The sequence below is a fragment of the Tauraco erythrolophus genome, chromosome 15 (genome assembly GCF_009769465.1).
Source record: "Tauraco erythrolophus isolate bTauEry1 chromosome 15, bTauEry1.pri, whole genome shotgun sequence".
Lineage (NCBI taxonomy): Eukaryota > Metazoa > Chordata > Aves > Musophagiformes > Musophagidae > Tauraco > Tauraco erythrolophus.
In genome coordinates, this window is record NC_141479.1 from 12,248,890 (window position 1) to 12,269,951 (window position 21,062).

The window sequence follows — 21,062 nt, forward strand, 5'->3', positions numbered from 1 at the left end:
TTTGTTTCTCTGAAGCATATAGAGAACACATAAGAAAAGGGAAAGAAATTAAGTGTACACGGTGAAGCTTAATAGATATGAAGACTGCTACTTTACAACACTGCTTTTTTAAATCTAAGCTTCTCCTCCCTGTGTTCCTTAATTTGTCATTAAATTACTATAAGGATGTTTATAATCAACTCAGTTATGGTCAAGTGTGCATTGGCCTGTAAATTCAAACCTCCTGTCCTCCCATAAGCCATTCACAGGCACAGAGGAGCTTCATGTCTGTAGGAACCTGAAACAGGAGTATATGGGCACATGGACAACTCCTCATCAGTTCTGAGCGAGAAAGAATGAGTACATATCCGCGCTCTTTGATGGCAATCGCAGCGCAACTAAACAGCTTCTTTTTGTAATTCCTGTAGTTCAATTTCACAGCTGCTCTTTACTGAGACTTACACATATAACCATTGCTAGAAAAGTATAGGAAAGTTAATAATTGTTAAAGGGTTACATGAAGATAATTGTTCTATTTCTTCAGAATTGCCAATACTGATTTTGCTGTGAGGGAGGATTATGGAAAGAAATGGAACACTAGAGACAGGAAAGTACTGTTACCAAAATAATCTAACAAATGCAAATACAGCTCGCAGTATTAACAAAAGTGTCGAGTCTAAGACTATAGACAGATGTTAGCCTTGGATCCAGCTGTGCTGATCAAAGGCTTTATGCCCCCCAGCTGCTCCTCACTGCCCCCTGCTGAAGTTATTATCCTGAAGATCTGCCAGCAGAGTTGCTCATGTGAGTGCTCCCTAATTCACTCCAGGCAGTACCAGCCTCTCTAACCCATACCACCTATTTACGTTATTTAGAATAATCCAGTTGATTTTGTTTAAAGTGAGTGCGCTTGCACGAACCATTCCACCATCAGAACTTCATGGTGGTGACCTCCGTAAGAAGTCATATGGATGGCAGCTAGTGTAGCTGCGTGCTCTGTGATTGTCTTTCTGAAGCCCTAGAAAACAGTCACTGCTAAAATACCATCTTCTCCAACAGTATGAATAAAAAGCATTTTAAAAATCACCTAAACAAATAAAGCAATGCCTAAAATCTGATTTTTTTTTTCCTTCCGTCAACAAAAACACCCATTGAATTTTCCTACTGAACTACACATAGGACTTACAATAGCACTGACATTTGAAACAGTACCAACAATAATGATATAGCTATCCCATGACTTAAAATGTGCACAGCTCCAAAACCATAATTTTTGTCCCAATAACACTTTTAAGCGATCACTAAGAGTAACAACTTAGAGTAACAACACAAGCCAAAACATTGTTTTGTTTGGTGATTCCTGACTTTATGTGAATATGCCTGACTCAACTTTCACACTGAAACGAGCTGAGATTTTTGTTAATAAAGACAAAATCAAATATACAGATCAGATATTTAGAGCTGCAGACTCTTTTTCTATATATACATTATTCTATTTCCAATCTGTAAAATGCATTGTAAGATAGTTGTTTGTTTGTTTGTTTTCATTTTAAATTTGCAGGAGAATTTTGGATCATCTTCCACTTATTTTTGGAGGTGTATTTCAAGCTGTACAACACATTTCTCAACCTTATCAAAAGGCGTTTACTGTTACGCTACACATGTTAAAACAGTTCTTTAAATACTAAATATTAATCGCGACCATATTTTCAACTGGATTTCAGCCTGCTCTGGTAACTTTTCTTAAGGTGACAAACTGGCAGTATCTGAATTCATTACAGACTGATTAATTATGCTGCTTTCATACAAAGGGGAAAGAGACTTCAATCAGAAATGGTAACCTTAAACAGTACCTGTGCAGCAGCGTATCAGAATATCAATCCCAGATCCATTCACCTTTGATTTGCTTTGCAAATTCTTAGTAATTACTTCTCCCATACCTATCACATAGGTCAGCTCAACTGCAACTGGTTGAATAACTAAAGGAAGAGGTTTGGAACATTTTAGTCCTAGTCGATAAAATTTATATGTATCTTATGCTCTCCGCTTGCTTACCATAACCTAACTCCTCCATGCAATCAACCTCTTTCTCCCCCAACTAAACGTTAAACACAACAAGAGTTTGCGAATAAATGGCGAAGAGAGGAATGGAGTCAAATGTCAGAGACCTCTTTTCTCATACAGCTGAGGACTTGCCAAATTTTCATCTTCTGTATGTTTGGAGTTGATTTCCTTAAATTATCCAGAAACAGAACCATATGGCTATTACCTTCTTCTAAAGCAGGCCTATCACCAGAACATACAGATGGGCTGAAAAATCCCTGTACCTAGAAAGCAGTACTGTTTTCACTTGCTTTCTTCTCATGCTTGTTAACATGCAAAGGCAAATTAGTACGAGACAAGAATCAGACATATGTGTCTAAAATACACACTGCATAATTAAACTGAGAATGAAAACAAATCACAGGTATATATGTTCAAATAGTATTTATTGTTCCTTTACATAAAGGAACAAGGAACTTGGCAAATATTTCTTATGAATAAAGGCCCATCTTCACACAAGTATGGGTTATGAATAGCAATGAACAAGATAAGAGCACGTAAGATAAAGTCAGCTACAGTAAGCCACAGAAAGAAGCAGAGCCAGAGCCAGACTGATGATGGAAGAATTCCTATCCTACTGGGCTACAGAGTGTTCTCTACACAATCGTTTAATGCCAACACACATCACCATTTATACTGAAAGAGAGACTTTAGAGAAATAGTTTTAAATGCAAAGTTTGGGATATATCTTTTTTTATACGGATAATACTCAAAGCATATTTCTCTCTACAGACTTAGGTCTCTCGTGCTTAAAGTCTGTAACATGCCTGTGTGCTCTGCTGCTAACGGCGATTTAAAGAATTTGCTGTACCTACAGAATTGTATTATGGAGATCCTAGAGGGTATGACTAAAACTTGTTGAAATTAAGTTCTAAGAAAGTAGATAAATGTAGGGGATTGGTTAGGGCTTGGTTTAAGTCAAGAACAAGAGCTGCTCCCAGGTGTCTATCTCATAGCCAATTGCCTCTAATAATAAAGACACAGGGTTGACTGTGTAATCAGGTGCTTCAAAGCCACCATTGTCTTGTATGAACAAAAACTGCAGGAAGATAGCTTAGACTGTCACGCTTCAGTAGAAGGAGCTGGCTCTACCTGCAAACAAAATGCAGTGACAAAACACCATTCCTCTTGTTCTTCACCTAGGGATGCCACTGCATTAGACTTATGGACATAGGTTGCCCCATTCCTCTTAACTAGGTAAAATAATGCTGCAGCTAATAAACATCAAAAGAATTTACATTCTTAAAGTATAAGTGGGAAAAGCATAGTACCTGTTTGCAAAAGAAAAAAAAAAACAGGAAATAAAATTTAAAAAGAGATTATTTAATAAATAGTACTAATTTAATTTAATAATTTAATAAATACTTAAGGCAGCTCCTTCTGTAAGCTCTCATCTTTATTCAGTTTCTGTAGACAAAAATCAGATTTTTGTCATGGATAAGAGATTTAAAAACACAGAGTAACAAGCAATCCAAAAACATGTTATGAATTAATTAGAACAGATGTGAAACTATTATTCATTAAATTACTAACACAGTCTTCTAAGGAAAATGAGGTATAAATAAAAATTCAATGGGTTTATTTTCAACTATATTTTTGCCTTCTTTTCATTATTTTTCCTCAAAAGTTAACCATGGAAATAATATCTTTATGTGCCTGAACAATGGAGATGAAAAGATGTACTTAATATTTTATCAATTACTATTAAGTTCGGCATTAGTATATGTGTTTAAAAATGGAAATGTATGTATTCCAAAGATATATGCCAGCCGCAAATTAGTCTTAAAAACTGCAGTAGAGAAGATATCTCCTTCAGAGTCTCTTTGATTTGCCTGGCTCAACCAATCTGCTATGGCCATTCAACCAGTTAAATAAATTTCTATAATGATTTCACCATTTTAGGCTGCCTATCTGCAAGTTCTTACTGTCAACACGAATTACTCTGTATGCTGCAATTTCCCCATCAATTGAGACAAAGTATGACTGTTGCAGTGTTCTGTTAACATGACATGCTTCTCATGTATCTGTGTTCCAAATGTCAAGATGATACAGCACAGCCAGCCAGAAGTGTTCTCTTATCAGATCTAGAAGAACAATTCACACTAAAGGGTAGACTTCAGAATAGGTAGGTAAAGCATTTTCTTTGATATTCAATCTCTAGTTTGGTGTCAATTCTGAACAACTTCTCCATGTTATGGTGTCCTTCTACGCAACTGGAGTGTAAGCTGCTTAAGGAGGATTAATCTGACACAGCTTGATTTGTCTGTTTTACGTGATGCTCATTCTAAACCAGACATAATTCACGTAGCTTTGTCTTGTGAAGGAGAGAGTGGAGAGGGTAGAAAAAGGTATTAACGAGTTGCTTTTGGGTTTGGTTTGGTTTGTTTTTCTGGAGGAAAATTCTATCAGAAATTCAGTACAAAGAAGAATTCTTTTGAAAAGAGCTAGTCAGATATACCAATTGAATGCCGGAGATAAAAATATACCTCTGAAAGCCTTAAAAAAGTATACAACTTTTTGTTAAGGTTTATATGATTATATGTTTCATTTAAAAAGCAATGACTCTCAATATATAACCTAATGAAATAACTCAGAAGTAAGTTAGAGATGATACAGCCTTGTTAAAGAATTATTCTGGAATTAGAAGACTTATGTTAAATTCACTATTTAAATATTTAAAAAAAGCAACAATTAATTTTGTAGAATCTGTAGTTGGAGAAACATTTTCACAAGAAGAAACACTGCATTGCTGTCTCCTACTCACTCACTCAGTACAATTCAATAAATTTACCACAGCAGTATGTAATATTTATATAGTAAGGGCAGAAATATAGAAAATTATGTTAAAAAGTAATTGGTCTTGATCACTACCAGGATAAATGGATTAAAAGGCAGTATATAACCTTTAAAAAGTTGTCTGAAGTCCAGAAAACCTTATGTCTCAGTACAGCTAGTGTAAAAAATGCATTTCACTTCAGACCAACCAGGATTTACTGCTCAACATAGGCTGAACAAGCTGAATTATGAATTACATTACATTTTTTATATATGGCACTGTAGAAAAGAAATCCCAATAGGTCAAACTGACTTATTAATCATTATAGCTAAAATAAATACTGTGAATAACATCAACTAATGGGCCACAAACGAGATCTAGGTAGAGACTTCTAAAAACGCTTGGAACATTGGAGTCTCCAGTACATCATAAAAAGCATTAAAATGTTTATTAAGCATTCTTAACTTTCATTAATTGCTGCAAATTGATCAGACGTCAAACTGAAACGCACAACATACACTGCCTATAGATCTGATTACGTGGAGACTGGAGTCAACAGAAACAGAGCTCACTCTAGCCTATTACTTGAAGAGTTTATTCTCAATGCTTTAGTTAGATCTTCATTAAGAGTTTTCTAAAATAATGTATTATTGGTTAAGTGATTTGGACACTGACAAATGCTCAAAACTGAAAACTATGATCTGGCACAGAATCAGATCACCTGTTTTAGTTCTTCTTGCCTTTAACCAAGAAAAGCCACAGAACACGTCCCATCACAGGTAAGCTCATCAAATGAATGAGCATTTTGCAATACTTGGTAGTAACTAGTTGAAGATTCAGACTCAAGATACATCTTGAAGTAAATAAAATAATTCTTCTTCTGGATTCTCAATCAAGAAATGAGACACTCTGATGTCAAGTATTTCCAAAGATGGAATTTTTATTTACGATTTCTTCAAACAGAGAAAACCTACTTTCTATTTTAATTTTCTAAGTTATTTAAGGTGTATTATGAAATGAAAAGAGTAGTTGAAAACTTGATTTTTTTGTTTTTTCTAACATCACTGGCAATTATTGTTACTTTGACTACCTGCATAAGCTGACAACAATGCTAGGAACACCACCTGCAATTTTTCATTAGAGATCTGTTCTGTTACTTAGAAAGAGAAAAGCTGAGTCAACAGCAGCATAAAATTAATCTCATTTCATTGTAGCTACAGCTGAGGATAATAAATTTTGATAAAGGAGTTTTCTGGCAACATAAGCTTTACCAAAAGGCAACAGACTTATGGCTGTCAGTGTTGTCCAGAGAGAAAGGAAAAAAAAAAAAAAGGTTGAGCAGATTGTAATTCGAAGCTCAATTAAAGGAGGTAAGGGGAGACAACGTACTGAACTAGCATTTTATGTTACTCAAAGAATTACTTATAGAGATGAGAAAATTAGCTGCGGCTTTGGAGACAAGCACCAGGCATATTTTCTAGGCCCATCAGATTTAGCTCACCTTATGCTTTGTAAAGATGTTTATCTTTTTTTTTTTTTAAATTGTAATAGCATAAATATAAAAACAAACTAAAAGAAGAAAAAGAAGGATTAACAAAACCTTGCTAAGGAGAGAAATGTCAGTGGCTTCTTTTATGGCTTGGGAGCAATGTATCACAGGCCAGAGATACGGCCTGGGAAAAAAACGCCCTCTGCCAACACCTCCCCTATAGATAAAGCAGGCTGCAGTGCTGCTGTCTTTTTGATCAAGAGAAGAAATCCCACGCCAATGACTGTTTCCCCTGACAGACTGCTTGTCCTTTTTAATGTTACATGAGAGCACCAGCCTGAATTTCCCTCCCCTCAGAGCTAGTACCATAACCACTGATTAGAGATGCTGGTCTGCCTAGGGGTACTCACTTCTTTGGCCAAGGCTGTTTAACCTGTTGTGCTCCTTTTATTCCCTACCTCCTCCTTTGGAGATAGAAACTTTGCCTTTTTTACGGATCTTACAGTATCCTCATTCTCCTAACAGAGCTTCCTCTAAATTGTTCAGTAATTGGTCTATCATACAGAGGTTCAGCTCTTGTTATGCTCCTGGCTTTGCAAGAGACTGTCAAGCTCAAAAAGACTGGGGAAATATCTCTTATTGCTAATTGCAGCATGGGCCAACACTACTTCCATGCTGCTAAAGCATGGAAATCACTATCTATGATACCTTCTACTTTCTCAAACACGGTTGCAGAAAATCTCATCATTCTCTTCTTTCGCCTCCCCATAGAACACTACTGATCTTCATCCTTTTGTTTGCTGAGAATTATTATACCAAGATTACTACAAACAGAATAACAAAGGCAACAGCAAAACTAGCAGTGGAACTAGGTCTCCTGCAGTACCTCCTTCAGAGAGCCGATCCGCGGGCCCTGCTCAAAGCTCATCGTAAAAATGAGAGGGTGAATTAGGGTAAGATTTCCCAAAATGGTTCAATGGCCTAAGAGTCCAACTCTTAAGGACTGGACTCTTAAATGACCTAGGGTGTCCATATACAGTCTTTATAATAATTTAACTTAATTTTAGCTAGCTATATGAAATACGGGTGTGTGTGGACTCATTCATGCTTGGGAAAGTCCTGATACAAAACTAACTTACTAGTTAGCGAAACTTCGCTGTGAAACTAACTCCAGATTCCGGCAAAGTGGTACCAGTTTAAATAAACGTATAAAAATAATAATTTTATTCAAATCAGTGTAACTCCACATAGACCAAAAAGTGAGATTTTGCTCTGAAGACAGGAGGAAAAGGAGGGAAAAACCCCAGTGACTGATAAGTCATGGAGACACTCATGATAATTTTACGACCATAGTCCTTTCGAGACTGCAAAAAATTTCCTGAAGTTGTTCCAATTTTTTAACTTGGCTGCCTTTCTTTTTGACCAGCTCTCCCATTGTCTATATTAAAAAAAAAAAAAAAAAATCAGTTAAAAAACCATGCCAAGGTCGGGGAGTTGGGATCTGCAGTGCTGCATGATGCCCGTCCCTTCCTATTGCACCTCCCCTGCAGCAACTGGCTGCAAGCCTGTAACTTGAAGGCAAGCAGTAACTAAGTAACTAATAAATAAGGAGTATACCACTAAAGTAAACAGTACCCTAGCTATAATTAGCTAGCACAGACAAGCTGCTGGTGGTAGATGTCTCTCAGAGTTCCCTCAGGCCCTCTCCAGCCCAACTCCCCCACAGAATCCCTTTAACCAGCATGCTCCTGTTTGACTCCAGGCAAAACAAAAACAAAAACCCCTTTTTTCCTAGTCACTCACTAGAACAGAGTATGTAACAAAAGGAACACCAGGACGAAGATCCTACTATCAGATATTTTTACTATCTTATTTCTTTGAAATAATATTACAGCCTGGAACGTTCAAGACACATTGGGAAATTTCATAAACCTGAATTTCAAACACACTCCTAGTCCCAAAGACTTTTGTGGTCAAATAACGTGAGACTTTTCAAAAGCATTCAATACACCACCTTCCAGAAAGAAAACCCTGTTTTCACCAGTGGAAAAAAAGGAAAATAAAGCATTTCTTACATCAGAATCAGTTACAGATTAGCAAACCTGAGTTCACGCAGTAGGAAACACAAGGAGACTGACAGGAACACTGACATACACAGCAATCCAACAAAACCTTATTGCAGGTAATTAATGTTCTACACTAGGCATGTTACTAACTTCAAACAAACTAACCGCTGTGCTTAAAGTTAAGCATGTGCACATGTCCTTGCAAGTTTGGAGCTCAAACACTCAACTTCTCATGAATGTGGCCAAACAGGACCCATTTTACTATCTCTCTTACAAAGAAAGGATGTGCAATACACACTGCTCATGTAAACTTGTGAACAGTTTTTAATGAAGCTGAAAGACTACTTTTAGCTCAAAGTTTAAATATTTGAGCCACACCTTTGAATTTCATCATTGGCAAATTTTAGCTAAATTCTGAAAGCTAAAAGAGTATGGGCAGTAGGAGACTGGTCAACATAATGTGGAAGAAATGTGAACATTCATTCCCAAATTGAATGAGTGTTTGCTCAAAATACTCTTACAGTACAGAACAGACCATAGGAACCAAAAATACATCGTGTTCATTGAACAGCAAAGTTTATCACAATAAATTTGCCCACACCATGAACTGCTGACACTGTGTCATTCATAATGACATCACTTATGAAACCTGTAGTAGGGACGTGACTCTAAAATTTGTGCATATATAGGCCTGTCTTTATTCCTCTTTCATACAAACTGAGCTTTTTTTTTAATTACAACTATGTAAAATGAAGAGATAATTTTTTACTACATATAATAAGAAAGCAAGTTATGAATGAATATTTCTCTATCAGGCTTTTTTTTTTTTTATTAAAGAACCTTTCCTTTTCTTATCAACAGAATATTGTAAGGCAACATTCAACTGTAGCGTAATGCATAAGTGGTGGCCAGATCTATTTAAGGAGCTTCAATATAGAGCTCCTGCAAGGCTTTAGGAAGCTTGTACAGAAAACTTCACATTTTCAAGAAAGAGGAGCTTGTCTGATTATTCCAAACTGTCTTCTCTGTATCCTACATTATGAATTGTAAAAGAAACTCCCAGATAGATTTAATTACCCTGTAAGAAAAGGTTCTCTGACATAGTCAGGACTTAACAGACGCAGAGTTTAGATACTGTTGTTTGGAAGGGGGACTTGGAAAATGGTTTGGTTCTACAATTTACATAAGGTAAAATAACAAAAAGCTCTGTTCAGTACTTCTAGGTAAGGTGTTTACATTAGAAGCTGGCAGCAGGATTCCCCTTGAAGTTCAAGCCTGTTTGCCTAAAGGCTCAGTCAGGGTAAACTAAAGTGTTAAATTACTGTTGCCATAATTGTCACTCTTTCTATGACCAATATATTACTTGGCTTCCTGTAAAGAATCAGGCTGGAAATATCCAAGAATGGGCACTCTAATAAATTTCAAGTTCTTTAGATTTTTTCAAGACCTCAGTCTCAGTAAATGATTTTTTAGTCAAAAAGAAAAAAAAAATAAATCCCACAATATTTATCCAGCATTGAATGGGATGGAAGGGAGAAGGAAATTAATCTATTCGATGATTCATCCGATTCTTCTAGAGGAGGATCAATTAAAAGGGAAACATTGTCACTTTAAAATACAAGTCTAAATCTTTCCATGTATATGATGAAAAGCTGCACTTTGGAAATTATCTGGTCGGGTTTTAAAAATTATTTTCACTGGCATCTAAAAATGTCATAGCACCTTGGGCCTTACCTTCTGAAGTCAATGGAGAGACTCGAGTCAATTTTGACAAACCCTCAGCTAGACCCTTTCAGATTTTCTCTTAGTCATATCAGTTTTATTTAGCCAGAAGAAAGAAAAATTCTGAAATTATAAGTGTCAGAAAAACAGAGGCTGCAAAATGTATTTTATCCTTCAGTGTCTGAAAATCAGAAAGATAAATGGAGAAGACAATTGAAAATACAGCAAAACCCAACCCCAAATCAACCCCCAAACAAAAAACAAGCTCACATACTCTCTGCCCCTACAAATCGTCAAGGTAGCTGCCTTTTGCAAGAAGAAAAACAACACTTTCACAGTAACAGCAGCAGACCTCTGACAAATAATGGATGAACTATTAACTACTCAAAAGTCATTTTGCCAAGTTCTCCTTTTCCATGCTAATAAGGTGCACACACTGTATTTAAAAAGCATATATAAATAAAAAAAAATAATATTTCCGCATTGATAAAATTATTTTCTTTTTAAAAATGCAATTACTTTTTTCCTTTTTAACCAAGGAGGAGGATTATAATTAAAAAAACCCCCAACAAAACACTATTTAAGACTCCAGTAAGAAACCTTTGAAAAGCAGAGAAATGCTCTAATGGTCTCCTTCTGTCTGCCAGATCAACATCATGCAGTCAGGTGGGATCAGCTACCATTTCCATCCCAAATGAAGTAAAAATCAAATTTGTCTTGGCCAAAAAGGAAAAATTATTAATATCATTGAACCGCCGTCAGAATATTTTGTGTTACATGGATCAAAGGAATACATACAATATGCAAACCTGTTCTACTAGTAAAAAAAGAATGTTTTTGCTGGCACAGAGCCACTTTCTGTTCTCCTGCACTGCTGCCTGTTTTTTTCCTCCTGTCAACTGAGATTCACGCAAAATTGTTCTGCTGCCTCCTGACTCACTGTCTGTATTCCTGCCTGTTTGCAACAGGCACAGAAATGTATGTCTATACATTCACTCCAAACTAGAGATATTACTCATCAATGTAAACATAGCATTACCCGTCATCTTTAATGCCTTCCTACTTTTTACTGCTAAGTCTATAAAATGCATTAGACTAATGTCTACAAACGTTGTTTCACAAAATGAAACCAGAATTCTAAAAAACCAGAACGTGTTTGTCATGGGCTAAAAAACAGTTTGAATTTAAATTTTTAAAAATGGAAATTCAGCATTGGGACAATTTATTTTTAAATCTAAATCTCATTTATTTAAGAATGAGAAAAATAGGTGCAATTATTAATTAGGAGAACGTCTATATAGTCTTTCAAGAGACTGATTTTCAAATAGATGTTAACACATTTCTTGTTAATTATTTTAATATTATTTGACTTCTGAAATCAGGAAGTAAAACAAGCCAGAGAAGCTGAAGGTAAACTTGAGATTTTGAAAGATTCATAAAGTTCTGTGCATGTAATTGCATAAAAAAATTATAAGGACAGACTCCTTAACCTTCTTCTGTCTCCTTGAAAATTCAAACACATTTAACTGATAGTTTTGGTATACCTCAAATGAAATCATAACTGTCAGCAGCAGTGACATCCTACACAAAACAGGTCTGAGATAACCGCTGCATTCTATCATGTCAGTGTCACATGGAGCAAAGAGTGCTTGAAAAGGCAGTGATACAATAAATCATAAAAATTCCCCCTGTTCTGCTGTTAGTCTACAGGTTTAAAAGCGCAAAAAGCAAGCTTAAACTTCTTGGACCATAAACACTTGCAAAAGGTGTTCTGGTCTATTGTATCTGCTTTCATATAACTCAAGCTTAACAAGTGTAAAGAATCTTCAGATTCTAATGCTTTCTAAACATATCTTGACGACTTAAAACAAAAAGTAATTTATCAAGAGCCAACTATACAGTATGAAGACCAAGCCGAGACTTGAGCTGTAGAATAAGTATCTTTGAAAGTGGATGCCATAAAATTACTTTACTTCCAAAAAGGCGAGGGAATAGCCTAAAGATTTGCTCAGAGCATGGCAATCCCACTGACTGGTGTTTTTCCCCAAAACAAAAGACTATTCACTGGTTCTAATTCTTCCAGATCTGTCAGAAGCAGTTATGCCTCACAGTTATGTTGGCTGATTCATGAACTTCTAAATCTGCATGATATTCTTTGAGTAGACACTTTGGAGAGAACCCAGTGCACAACCTTTCTGTAACAAAGACTTCTGCAAGACTCACTATACATCTCTTTCTTTAAAAGGGCAAGAAAAGGAAGGAAATAAGCCCATGTTTTCCAAGAGACAGCTCTGTGCTATTTTTTTTATCACGTCTGACCCATTCCAAAGAGAAAATGACCTAATATCCTGATCCTTCCTAATATTAAAAAATTAACAACAGATTTGAGGAATAATTGCAGGGGTTGCTGAAATGTCTATGGAGAACCCAAGCATGAAGCGAGAATGCCAGCTGTAACTTGTGCAAACAAATTAATCACATTCAGTCCTAGACAACTAAAAAGAAACTGTAGCCCAAAGTACTTTTTTCCAACTGTGTTGTAGTACCCAAGTGCCTCTAAGTAATCACGAATTCATACTTACATTTCCACTTAGAAATCAGGAATTACTAGTAGTATAAAGATCTGATAGAGATGAATATTAAGTAACTTTTCTATGTCTGAAAGTCTCTGGTTTAACACAGATTTCCAAGTCTCAAACCAGAATCTTAATCATGTTTGATACAAAACCTTAACATGAAAACATCTTTAAAATGTTCAAATTATACCATCTGAAAGATGAATTTAATTAAAAAAAATGTGGTGCCTCATACCTCAAAAACATTTCACAATTACTTCAGTAATTAGCCTTCCTCTACACAAAACATCACTGTTTTAACTGTAGTTAGTTTTGGGACTTTCCAGGTCTGCAAGAACACTATCTTTCTTGACTAATAAAAAGGTTGGAATATACTAGATGAGAAAAGACACAAAGTATCAGATCTTCCTTGAGTACTGGCCCAACATATGGTCTTGCAAATTGTGGAAGATGGTGTTTGGGACAGTTCGCTGACTATTCTTAAGATGACTGCTCTTCCACTATGTGAGAAAGAGGGTTTTTTCTTATCCCTGAAATGACTGTCTTCAATAAGCGGTGATTCACTGAACTAGCCCTGAAGCTGCCTTTGGAAGCTCAGTATTCAAAAACCATCTGTGCCAGCAAGTACCAGGAGAGGGCTTTCACTTGATATTTAAACAAATTATACCCTCAGATATTTCAAACATATACTCTATATTTATGTATTTTGGGATACTAGCCATAGGTCTTGATGAAAAGCCAAATTATTTAATTATTATTATTCTTAAATACAGAAAAATACTTGCATTTAACCTCTACGCTTTAATTCTATAGTACAAAATGAGGGACTTTGAAATACACAAATTCTGCATTCTTGCCACCTTAGCACTACTCAAATATTTAACTTGTAAAGCTTCCTGACCTAATCTTGTGATGGTTAATGCTTTTTCTTAAGCTTTAACTCTTACAATTATATGAAAATATCTATTTCAGAAACAAAACCAATTTTTAATCCTAATTCTTAAAAGCTTTACAACTCAAGAAAAAAAACCTGAAAATGTAAACTCAACAGATTCAAAATCTCTAAAGTAAACAAGAGTAACTCAAAATTTATAATTTTTAATCTGACATTAGAGCTGCTTAAGAATACTAACTGAAGAGCTTACGTGGTTGCTGTCTTCCCTTTCCTGTATATGTCATCCACTGCCCTACCTTCACCATGCTCTGCTGTGTACCAACACAAGCATTAGCAGGACCTACACGGCAAATAAGAGTTAGACAGTACTGTTGCTAAATGCATAACATGATTCAGGAGTTAGATACCTAAACTTGATAACCATGCATTAAATTCCAAAAAGCAGTAACATTTAAAAGATGTTTTCCAATAATTTTGTCTATTATCACTAAATAAATTTTAAAAAAACTGTGAAATTCTGCAAATGCAACATTTTCAACTCTGCAAAGCAGAGAAGCTGAATTCTCCCAAAGGTATCTCATTTCTTTTTACCCCTTCTTCTTCACTCTTGATCTAAACTGCATTATAATAATAAGCAGGCTGAATTACTGATGAGCTGCTGGCTGCTACAGAGGAAGCTGTGTTTCTAGCAGATTCTCTAAAACACGAGAAGGCAAGAAAGGTACTAAAAAGAAAGCAAATGAAGCACAGGTGATCTCAAGTTTGCTGCCTCTGCCTTGTTGTAAGTTCCTTTCCCAGTGCTCACTGGGCTCTAGACCAAACTACTTCAGCAAGCTAAGCAGAAACGATTCACTTTTTATTGTCATTAGGTTAGTTTTCTGCCAGTTTATCAAATGGAAACGGGTTAGCACGGGGTACAACAAGAGCCAGAGCCAATGAAAGGGAAGGGGCAGGAATGCACTACTAGGGATTGGGATAGAGATCACAATTAGATAAGCTCAGGCCTACTGTGTAATCACAGTCTGAAACTAGTTACACATTTGGTGGCAGTGTTATTTGAGGATGTCTGGCCCCTGCTCATCCACTTCTCTATAAAATCTTTTCTCCTATATTTTGGAAAGGAATTTTTTATATGGCTGCCTGAAGAAGTGAATCAAAGAACATATATGATGGAAAAATAACCTCACCTCAAATCTGCTAGTTTTCCATCTCCCCAAGTAAAAGTAATCAAAAAAGCCAGCTGTACCAGTACAGAAGAGGCAAATGATGGGCCTGGCCTTGATAACTTAAGCTAATCCTGCCATCCGAAAAAAAGTCTATTTAGCTATGACTTGAAAAGAAGCAAAGAAGTCCAACTGAGCCCTGGCAATGTGAGACAGAGAACAAATTTAAAGAAAACAGACTTGAACAAAGTGCTAGTGGAAAAATATTTACCATTATGAGCACAAGCTTTTTCACATTTATAAAAGCTGTAAGAGCTGTTTCTCTGTATACAACAAACATTACTTGATCACAGAAACACTAAACTTTTCCATCAACTTTTTCTCTTGAGCAAAATAACCATCACTACTCCCTAAATTGACCTCTTGCTCAGATCAAAAGGGTTCTATTAAAAAGATGCAACTTCCAAAGAGAAACTGTGAGCTAGTATTTCCATTGAACCAAGAAGTTGGACTGAAATCTAGCCCTTCTCATGGAAAAAAAAGTCCAATGCAAGTAACTATCAAACAAGAGTTAGTTCAAAAAAGGAAAAAATCTAACGTGGGAGCAGATGATTTATAAATGATATCACTTTGGATCAGCAAACACGCAGTGTCCCAGCTGCAACAAAAGCAGACATATATATCACAAAAAATATTCATGAAGAGACCAGTAACTTCAATGACAAAAACCAGGCATTCTGACAAGAAAAAAGGGCAGGCCAAGAAAGCTCTTGCCAAGTCAGACCTTGCAAACAGAGATTATCAGTAGCAAGGACTTAAGAAGCTTAGAAATTGCTTAGAGAAATCAGAGGATCACAGACCACAGTGCAAGTCAGGCATCTGAAGGTGGAAATGGGCTAAAGGGATAGCTGTAAGACAGGACACAGTCTTATAATAGTTTTCTACGTTGTTTGTAGTCTCCAGAAATCCAAAAAAAAAAAAAATCAGATAGTCTTAGACAAACAATGCAAATTTCCAATACCTTCTTGGAGTGAAACATTTTTGAGGAATTTATTTCTGCATCACAGCCCTAATGAGTAGCTCAGAAGATTAACACAAAGGGAGTTTCTAGCAGCCAACCTGCATGACACAGCTTCTACAGTTGACATTGTATAATTCAGATATAGTCTCCAAGTCCTTGAAATCAGCTTGTAGCTAGACACCAATGTAAGTTGCCCAGGATGGTTAGAAGCTAAGAGGAGAGGGAAGGAAACAATTCAGGCTGAACTGGCAGAAGATGCACACAATTAATGAATCCAGGAAATCTGTGTATTGGCAAAAACTTCAAGGATAATTTGTCAATTGAATAGCACAGAAGTTCAGCAAAATGAAAAGAAAACACAAGAAGGACATGGAACTACTGGAACGAGTCCAGAGGAGGGCCACGAAGATGATCCGAGGGCTGGAGCACCTCTGCTATGAAGACAGGCTGAGACAGCTGGGGCTGTTCAGCCTGGAGAAGAGAAGACTCCGGGGTGATCTTATAGCAGCTTTCCAGTACCTAAAGGGGGCCTACAGGAAAGCTGGAGAGAGACTTTTTCCAAGGGTGTGTAGTGATAGGACAAGAGGCAATGGATTTAAACTGAAAAAGGGCAGATTTAGGTTAGATATAAGAAAGAAATTCTTTACATTGAGGGTGGTGAGGTACTGGAACATGTTGCCCAGAGAAGTTGTGGATGCCCCATCCCTGGAGGAGTTCAAGGCCAGGTTGGATGAGGCTTTGGGCAACCTGGTGTAGTGGAGGATTTCCCTGCCCATGGCAGGGGGGTTGGAACTAGATGATCTTTGAGGTCCATTCCAACCCAAACCATTCTATGATTCTATGATTGAAAATTTGGCTAGGGGAGCAACAAAAGGAGGCAAAAAACCTTCAGAAGCCTTTGCATTTGCCACAGACCTTTATCTTTCCTTGAAGCAGTGTACCAGAAGAGTAAGTAGCTTCTAGAGCAAGAGGGAAGCTGTTGACCCTCTTCAGCATATTCAGGCATATAGCTCTGAATAAAATGTTTCACCAAAGGTGACGACAATTTGCTTCATCATAGTATGAAAAGCTCAAAAAAGGACTGTTTTTTAAAACAAGGGCAATAGACAATAAAAATTAGATTCTGATACTTAGAAAAAATAATTCCTTTGGTGAAGTAAAGACAAGTGGAGAATGTTCATTTGTTAAAATCTGAAGGGATTCATGAATTATTAGAAAATTCAAATTATTTTTAAATCCATCTTGTAGGAAAGCTAATGCTATCACTATCCAATTGAGCTCGTAATGAAAGCTGCTTCTAGCCTGTTGCTGCAGGATTTCTTATAGGTGCATATGAAGGGGAATAGAATGCTTTACTGAATGTAAGACAAGGAGAGAGACTGAAACAAAGAGAATTTAGCAGGACAACACAAACCCCAGGAAGCTCCCTCGTTTGAAACTAATTTGACCAGAAAACGGGAGTACCTCCTACATATCTGAAGTCACAAGTCAACTTTAGAATATAAACAAGATCCACTTCTATTCCTAGCTCAGCTAATTCCTTAGCACTAATCTTAGCATATGAAAAGAGCGAGAGAATTCAGATAAAAGCTATCCAAAAAGGAAAACAAAAAGGCCTTTGGAAATGCTTGGCATTTAGACAGTCAAATGTCTGAGCCAAAACTGTTAGTCAGTTACTCAAAACAAAATGTTTGCATTTTCCTCAGAACAGAGACATATAATAGGGAGAATTACTTTGACTCTATTATGTAGGCTTATTTAGCAGAAACAAAAGGAGCCTGACTATACCTGTACTATACAACACGGTACTCCATAATATAGAGTTATCCAAGGTAATGCCAGCACGTTACTGTAGTTCTCCACCTTGACTAATATATATCCTGCTTTTGAGGATTTTGCATTGCATGATGTAGTATAGCTATTTCTTCCTCTAAGATAACAGGAAAGCCATGTTAACAAATCTGATTCTACTTCTACAGCACAGTACTATTATTAAAATCACATAAAATTTAGCATGATTACAAACTCGTCTTTGAAGTTGCAGGGGACAATCAGTCATTCTGTAAAACATTTTGACACGTATTTGTCACAAAACCACACTTACTAGTATCACTACAAGCTCTTGGTCCAAACTGTAAGCAAGACTACAGTTATGTTTTTCTGGAAATTTCTTCATGCCTATTTTCCTTTAGATTACGCAGAGAAAACCAGTTAAAAGGCAGTCAACTGTTTAAGGGAGAGATCTATACTTTATGTTTAACTTACTTCTAAAACACTCCTTAAATATCTGTTGAAAGTTAACACTTGAAAATAGAACTAAAAGAAGATGTCATTTTAACTGTGGCAAGATAAAATGGACTCACAGTCCTTCTAGTTTAGCAATTTGCATCACCTTTTCCAAGTTACACAGTTCACTGAAAATATCGGCATGTAGAATCTCTAGTTATTCCTACTAGGTTTTGAAATAATCAATTCTGTTATTCGGTGTATAGACATCTACCTCTCCTCCTGCGGTAAGCAGTCCAGGTGAATCAAGCTTCCGTTTCTTCCGGGGACCGATAGCTGCCAATGCAGTTAGATTGGCATCCCTCTGTCTCATTTGTGCAAGTTCTTGTTGCTGCATCTATTAGAGAGAGAAACAACTCTGTTTAGTTTTTATTCTGCTGTCATTTCAAAAAGTTATTCTCAGACTCACATGCATTAGGTAAGTCACACATGAGCAATCCTTAACAGTACTCTGCTGTTCCCAGAAATGTCATTTTAGCAGTTCAAGCATGCCACCTTGCAGTAGAATAATAAAGAAGATACAGAAGCTCTCTTGACTTTCCACAAGATTTCGGCTTTCAAATAATTCAACTGTTTTTGAAAAACTCCATCCTTATTCTTGAAAACTGCCTTAGCCAGTTAAGTACTATACACTAACCATACATCTCCAGTTTAAGATTGGTAATAGAGTGTAAATACGAACTCAAATCCTCAAAAAATATCTTGAACATTTTCTTTCATCTCAGATTTACTTTGAGTATTTCAAACATACTTGATAATCGCATCAAAAAAATTTACACCTAAATGTATAATACACCTCTGTCTAAATGACAGCAGAAGGTAATACTGACACAAAACCCCTGCAAGCTGAATTTTCAACTGCTTTCTGGGATTAAGATTCTGGCTAAGAAAACATCCTGCAAGCTGAATTACGTAACAGCGTAGCATGCTACAGAAAATAAGAGAAAATACTCTAGCCACCACGTGATGAAGAGGTAAGATTGAATATTCCTTATAAACAGTATAATCCTTTCTAGAGAGTTAATGATGAGACATATTCCCATGAACAGTATTACTTTAATAAACATTCTGATCACCAATACTACACAAGAATAATTGATTAGGTAATACAGCATATGATTTTAATTAGATAAAAGTATTCATAGCTCTTAGTAATAATTCTTATTAATTTCAAAACTTTGGGATTGAAAAATCCTTCAGTCAATTCAGAGAAGCTGTTTGTTTTCTAATCTCATTGATGTCATACTTGTTCCCACTTCAACAGAAATGCAGAGAACTCCACAGAAACTCAGTAGTGGCAATAAAAACCTTGTATGATACAGGCCCAACTCTTCATTATAACAGAACTGAATTGATAAGGGCAGATAGAAGTGTCTCAGCCATCACCTACATGTGAGCTGCATATACAAGTGAGGCCCGAACTGTCTTGGCCAGTGTTAAAAGGAGGTTTAAACAAACAAGTACCAAAGTATGGTATCTTTTCTCCATACACTGCTGCCTAGAAAAAGCAGGTCTGCTTCATGCATCCTACTTAGTGCACTTTTCAGGTTTATGCATTTAACAATGCAACATATTTTCACGTACTTCAGAAAATGAAAATTGAGTACGTTTAGAGTTTGAAAGCCCATTTTTTCACATTTTTATGCTACCTATTTTGCATCTTCAGTTATTATGATAACTTCAATATAAAATTATCTACAAATATACATCCCATTTATCTACAAAATGAAAGAGTTTCCTAAATACAAGAAAAAGATGTGGAAAAATATCTAAATAATAGTGCAAAGGTCTATACGTACTTCTCTTTGCCAACTCACATTAGGTTTTTAGCTCAAATATCTTTGGCTCTCTTCCAGATTAAATGCCAGTTAGACAGACCTGCCCGCTTACCCTTTCAAGGTAGATAGCAACAGTGGTGAGCTCTAATCATTTACAAAGGTCATGATCGGAAGCTAGCCCGTAAGCAGTCATTTAAAATTCGATTGATCCCTATTTGTAGTCAGGGAAAGAAAATGGACATTTCAGCTGTATTGTAATTATGAGGCTTCAAGGCAACTGTAAATAGATGTGCAAATCCAGATACTGGCAAATACCTTAGAGAAGAAATTATTACTATAGTATAACATATATCCAGGAAAGGTTGAAGATAAAACTGCATATAAAAAAAGATCAATCATCTTTTTGCTAATTTGCCATGCTTGCCAGCCTATAAGGGTTATCACAATTATCAGAAGTCTGATGAATATTTAAGCGAGGGCCAACTGGCTCAGAGTGATCTCAGACGAAGTTGTAAAGTGGACGGCTTCACAGAATAAGAAATTTTGCACTGGAGCAAGTATTCGTTTCCTGGGACATGCAGGTCACAAAAATAGTCTGATAGATAACTGGTATCATGCAAACGTTATTATAGAAGTATCTTATCCAAAGTCACCATTTTCAAACCAACAGTAAGCTAATACTTACTTATCTCTTTGTACTACCTGTACTGCAACATACAGTGATTGTTTCCACATGTAATATAAGCACATAGTGCCTCTGAAAAGTTGCTCTAAGAACTATAACTTAGTATTTTTTTTATTTTTGCACATGCAAATTGTAACACAAAACATGCCATTTCTCTAAATTAAACATAGTGGGACCAATCCTGCCCTCACTTCAAAACCTGCAAAGTGTCTTGTGCTGTTTTACCAAGCAAACATTAATGATTTTTCTTTTTTAAAGCTCATCTGAAGGAAGAGGATCATAAAATTACATTTAAAAATCATCAAATTATTATCCTGATTACCAATAGATACATTCATCTTGCAGTGGTTAGCGTACTCTAGTTGTCTTAAAGGAACATCTTTGCATACTCATTTTTAACTATCAATTTGGTAATAAAACATCTTTGCAGTTTAAGGATACTTACTAAGACATTTTACAAGATTCTTGGATGTTATTTAACATCCCAGAGCAGACTAACCCCCATTGTTGACTTCTTCATATC

The 21,062-nt window shown here is 36.2% G+C and overlaps 1 protein-coding gene across 1 annotated transcript in view; it reads right to left on the reverse strand.

The window, feature by feature from the left end:
* Nucleotides 1-21,062, reverse strand: part of LOC147527758 (transcription initiation factor TFIID subunit 4-like) — a 148,482-nt gene that overhangs the window by 26,177 nt on the left and 101,243 nt on the right. The window contains exon 14 of the mRNA XM_086620763.1: nt 18,291-18,413. Coding sequence (XP_086476889.1) covers nt 18,291-18,413 — 123 coding nt within the window. The remainder of the gene's footprint in view (nt 1-18,290; nt 18,414-21,062) is intronic.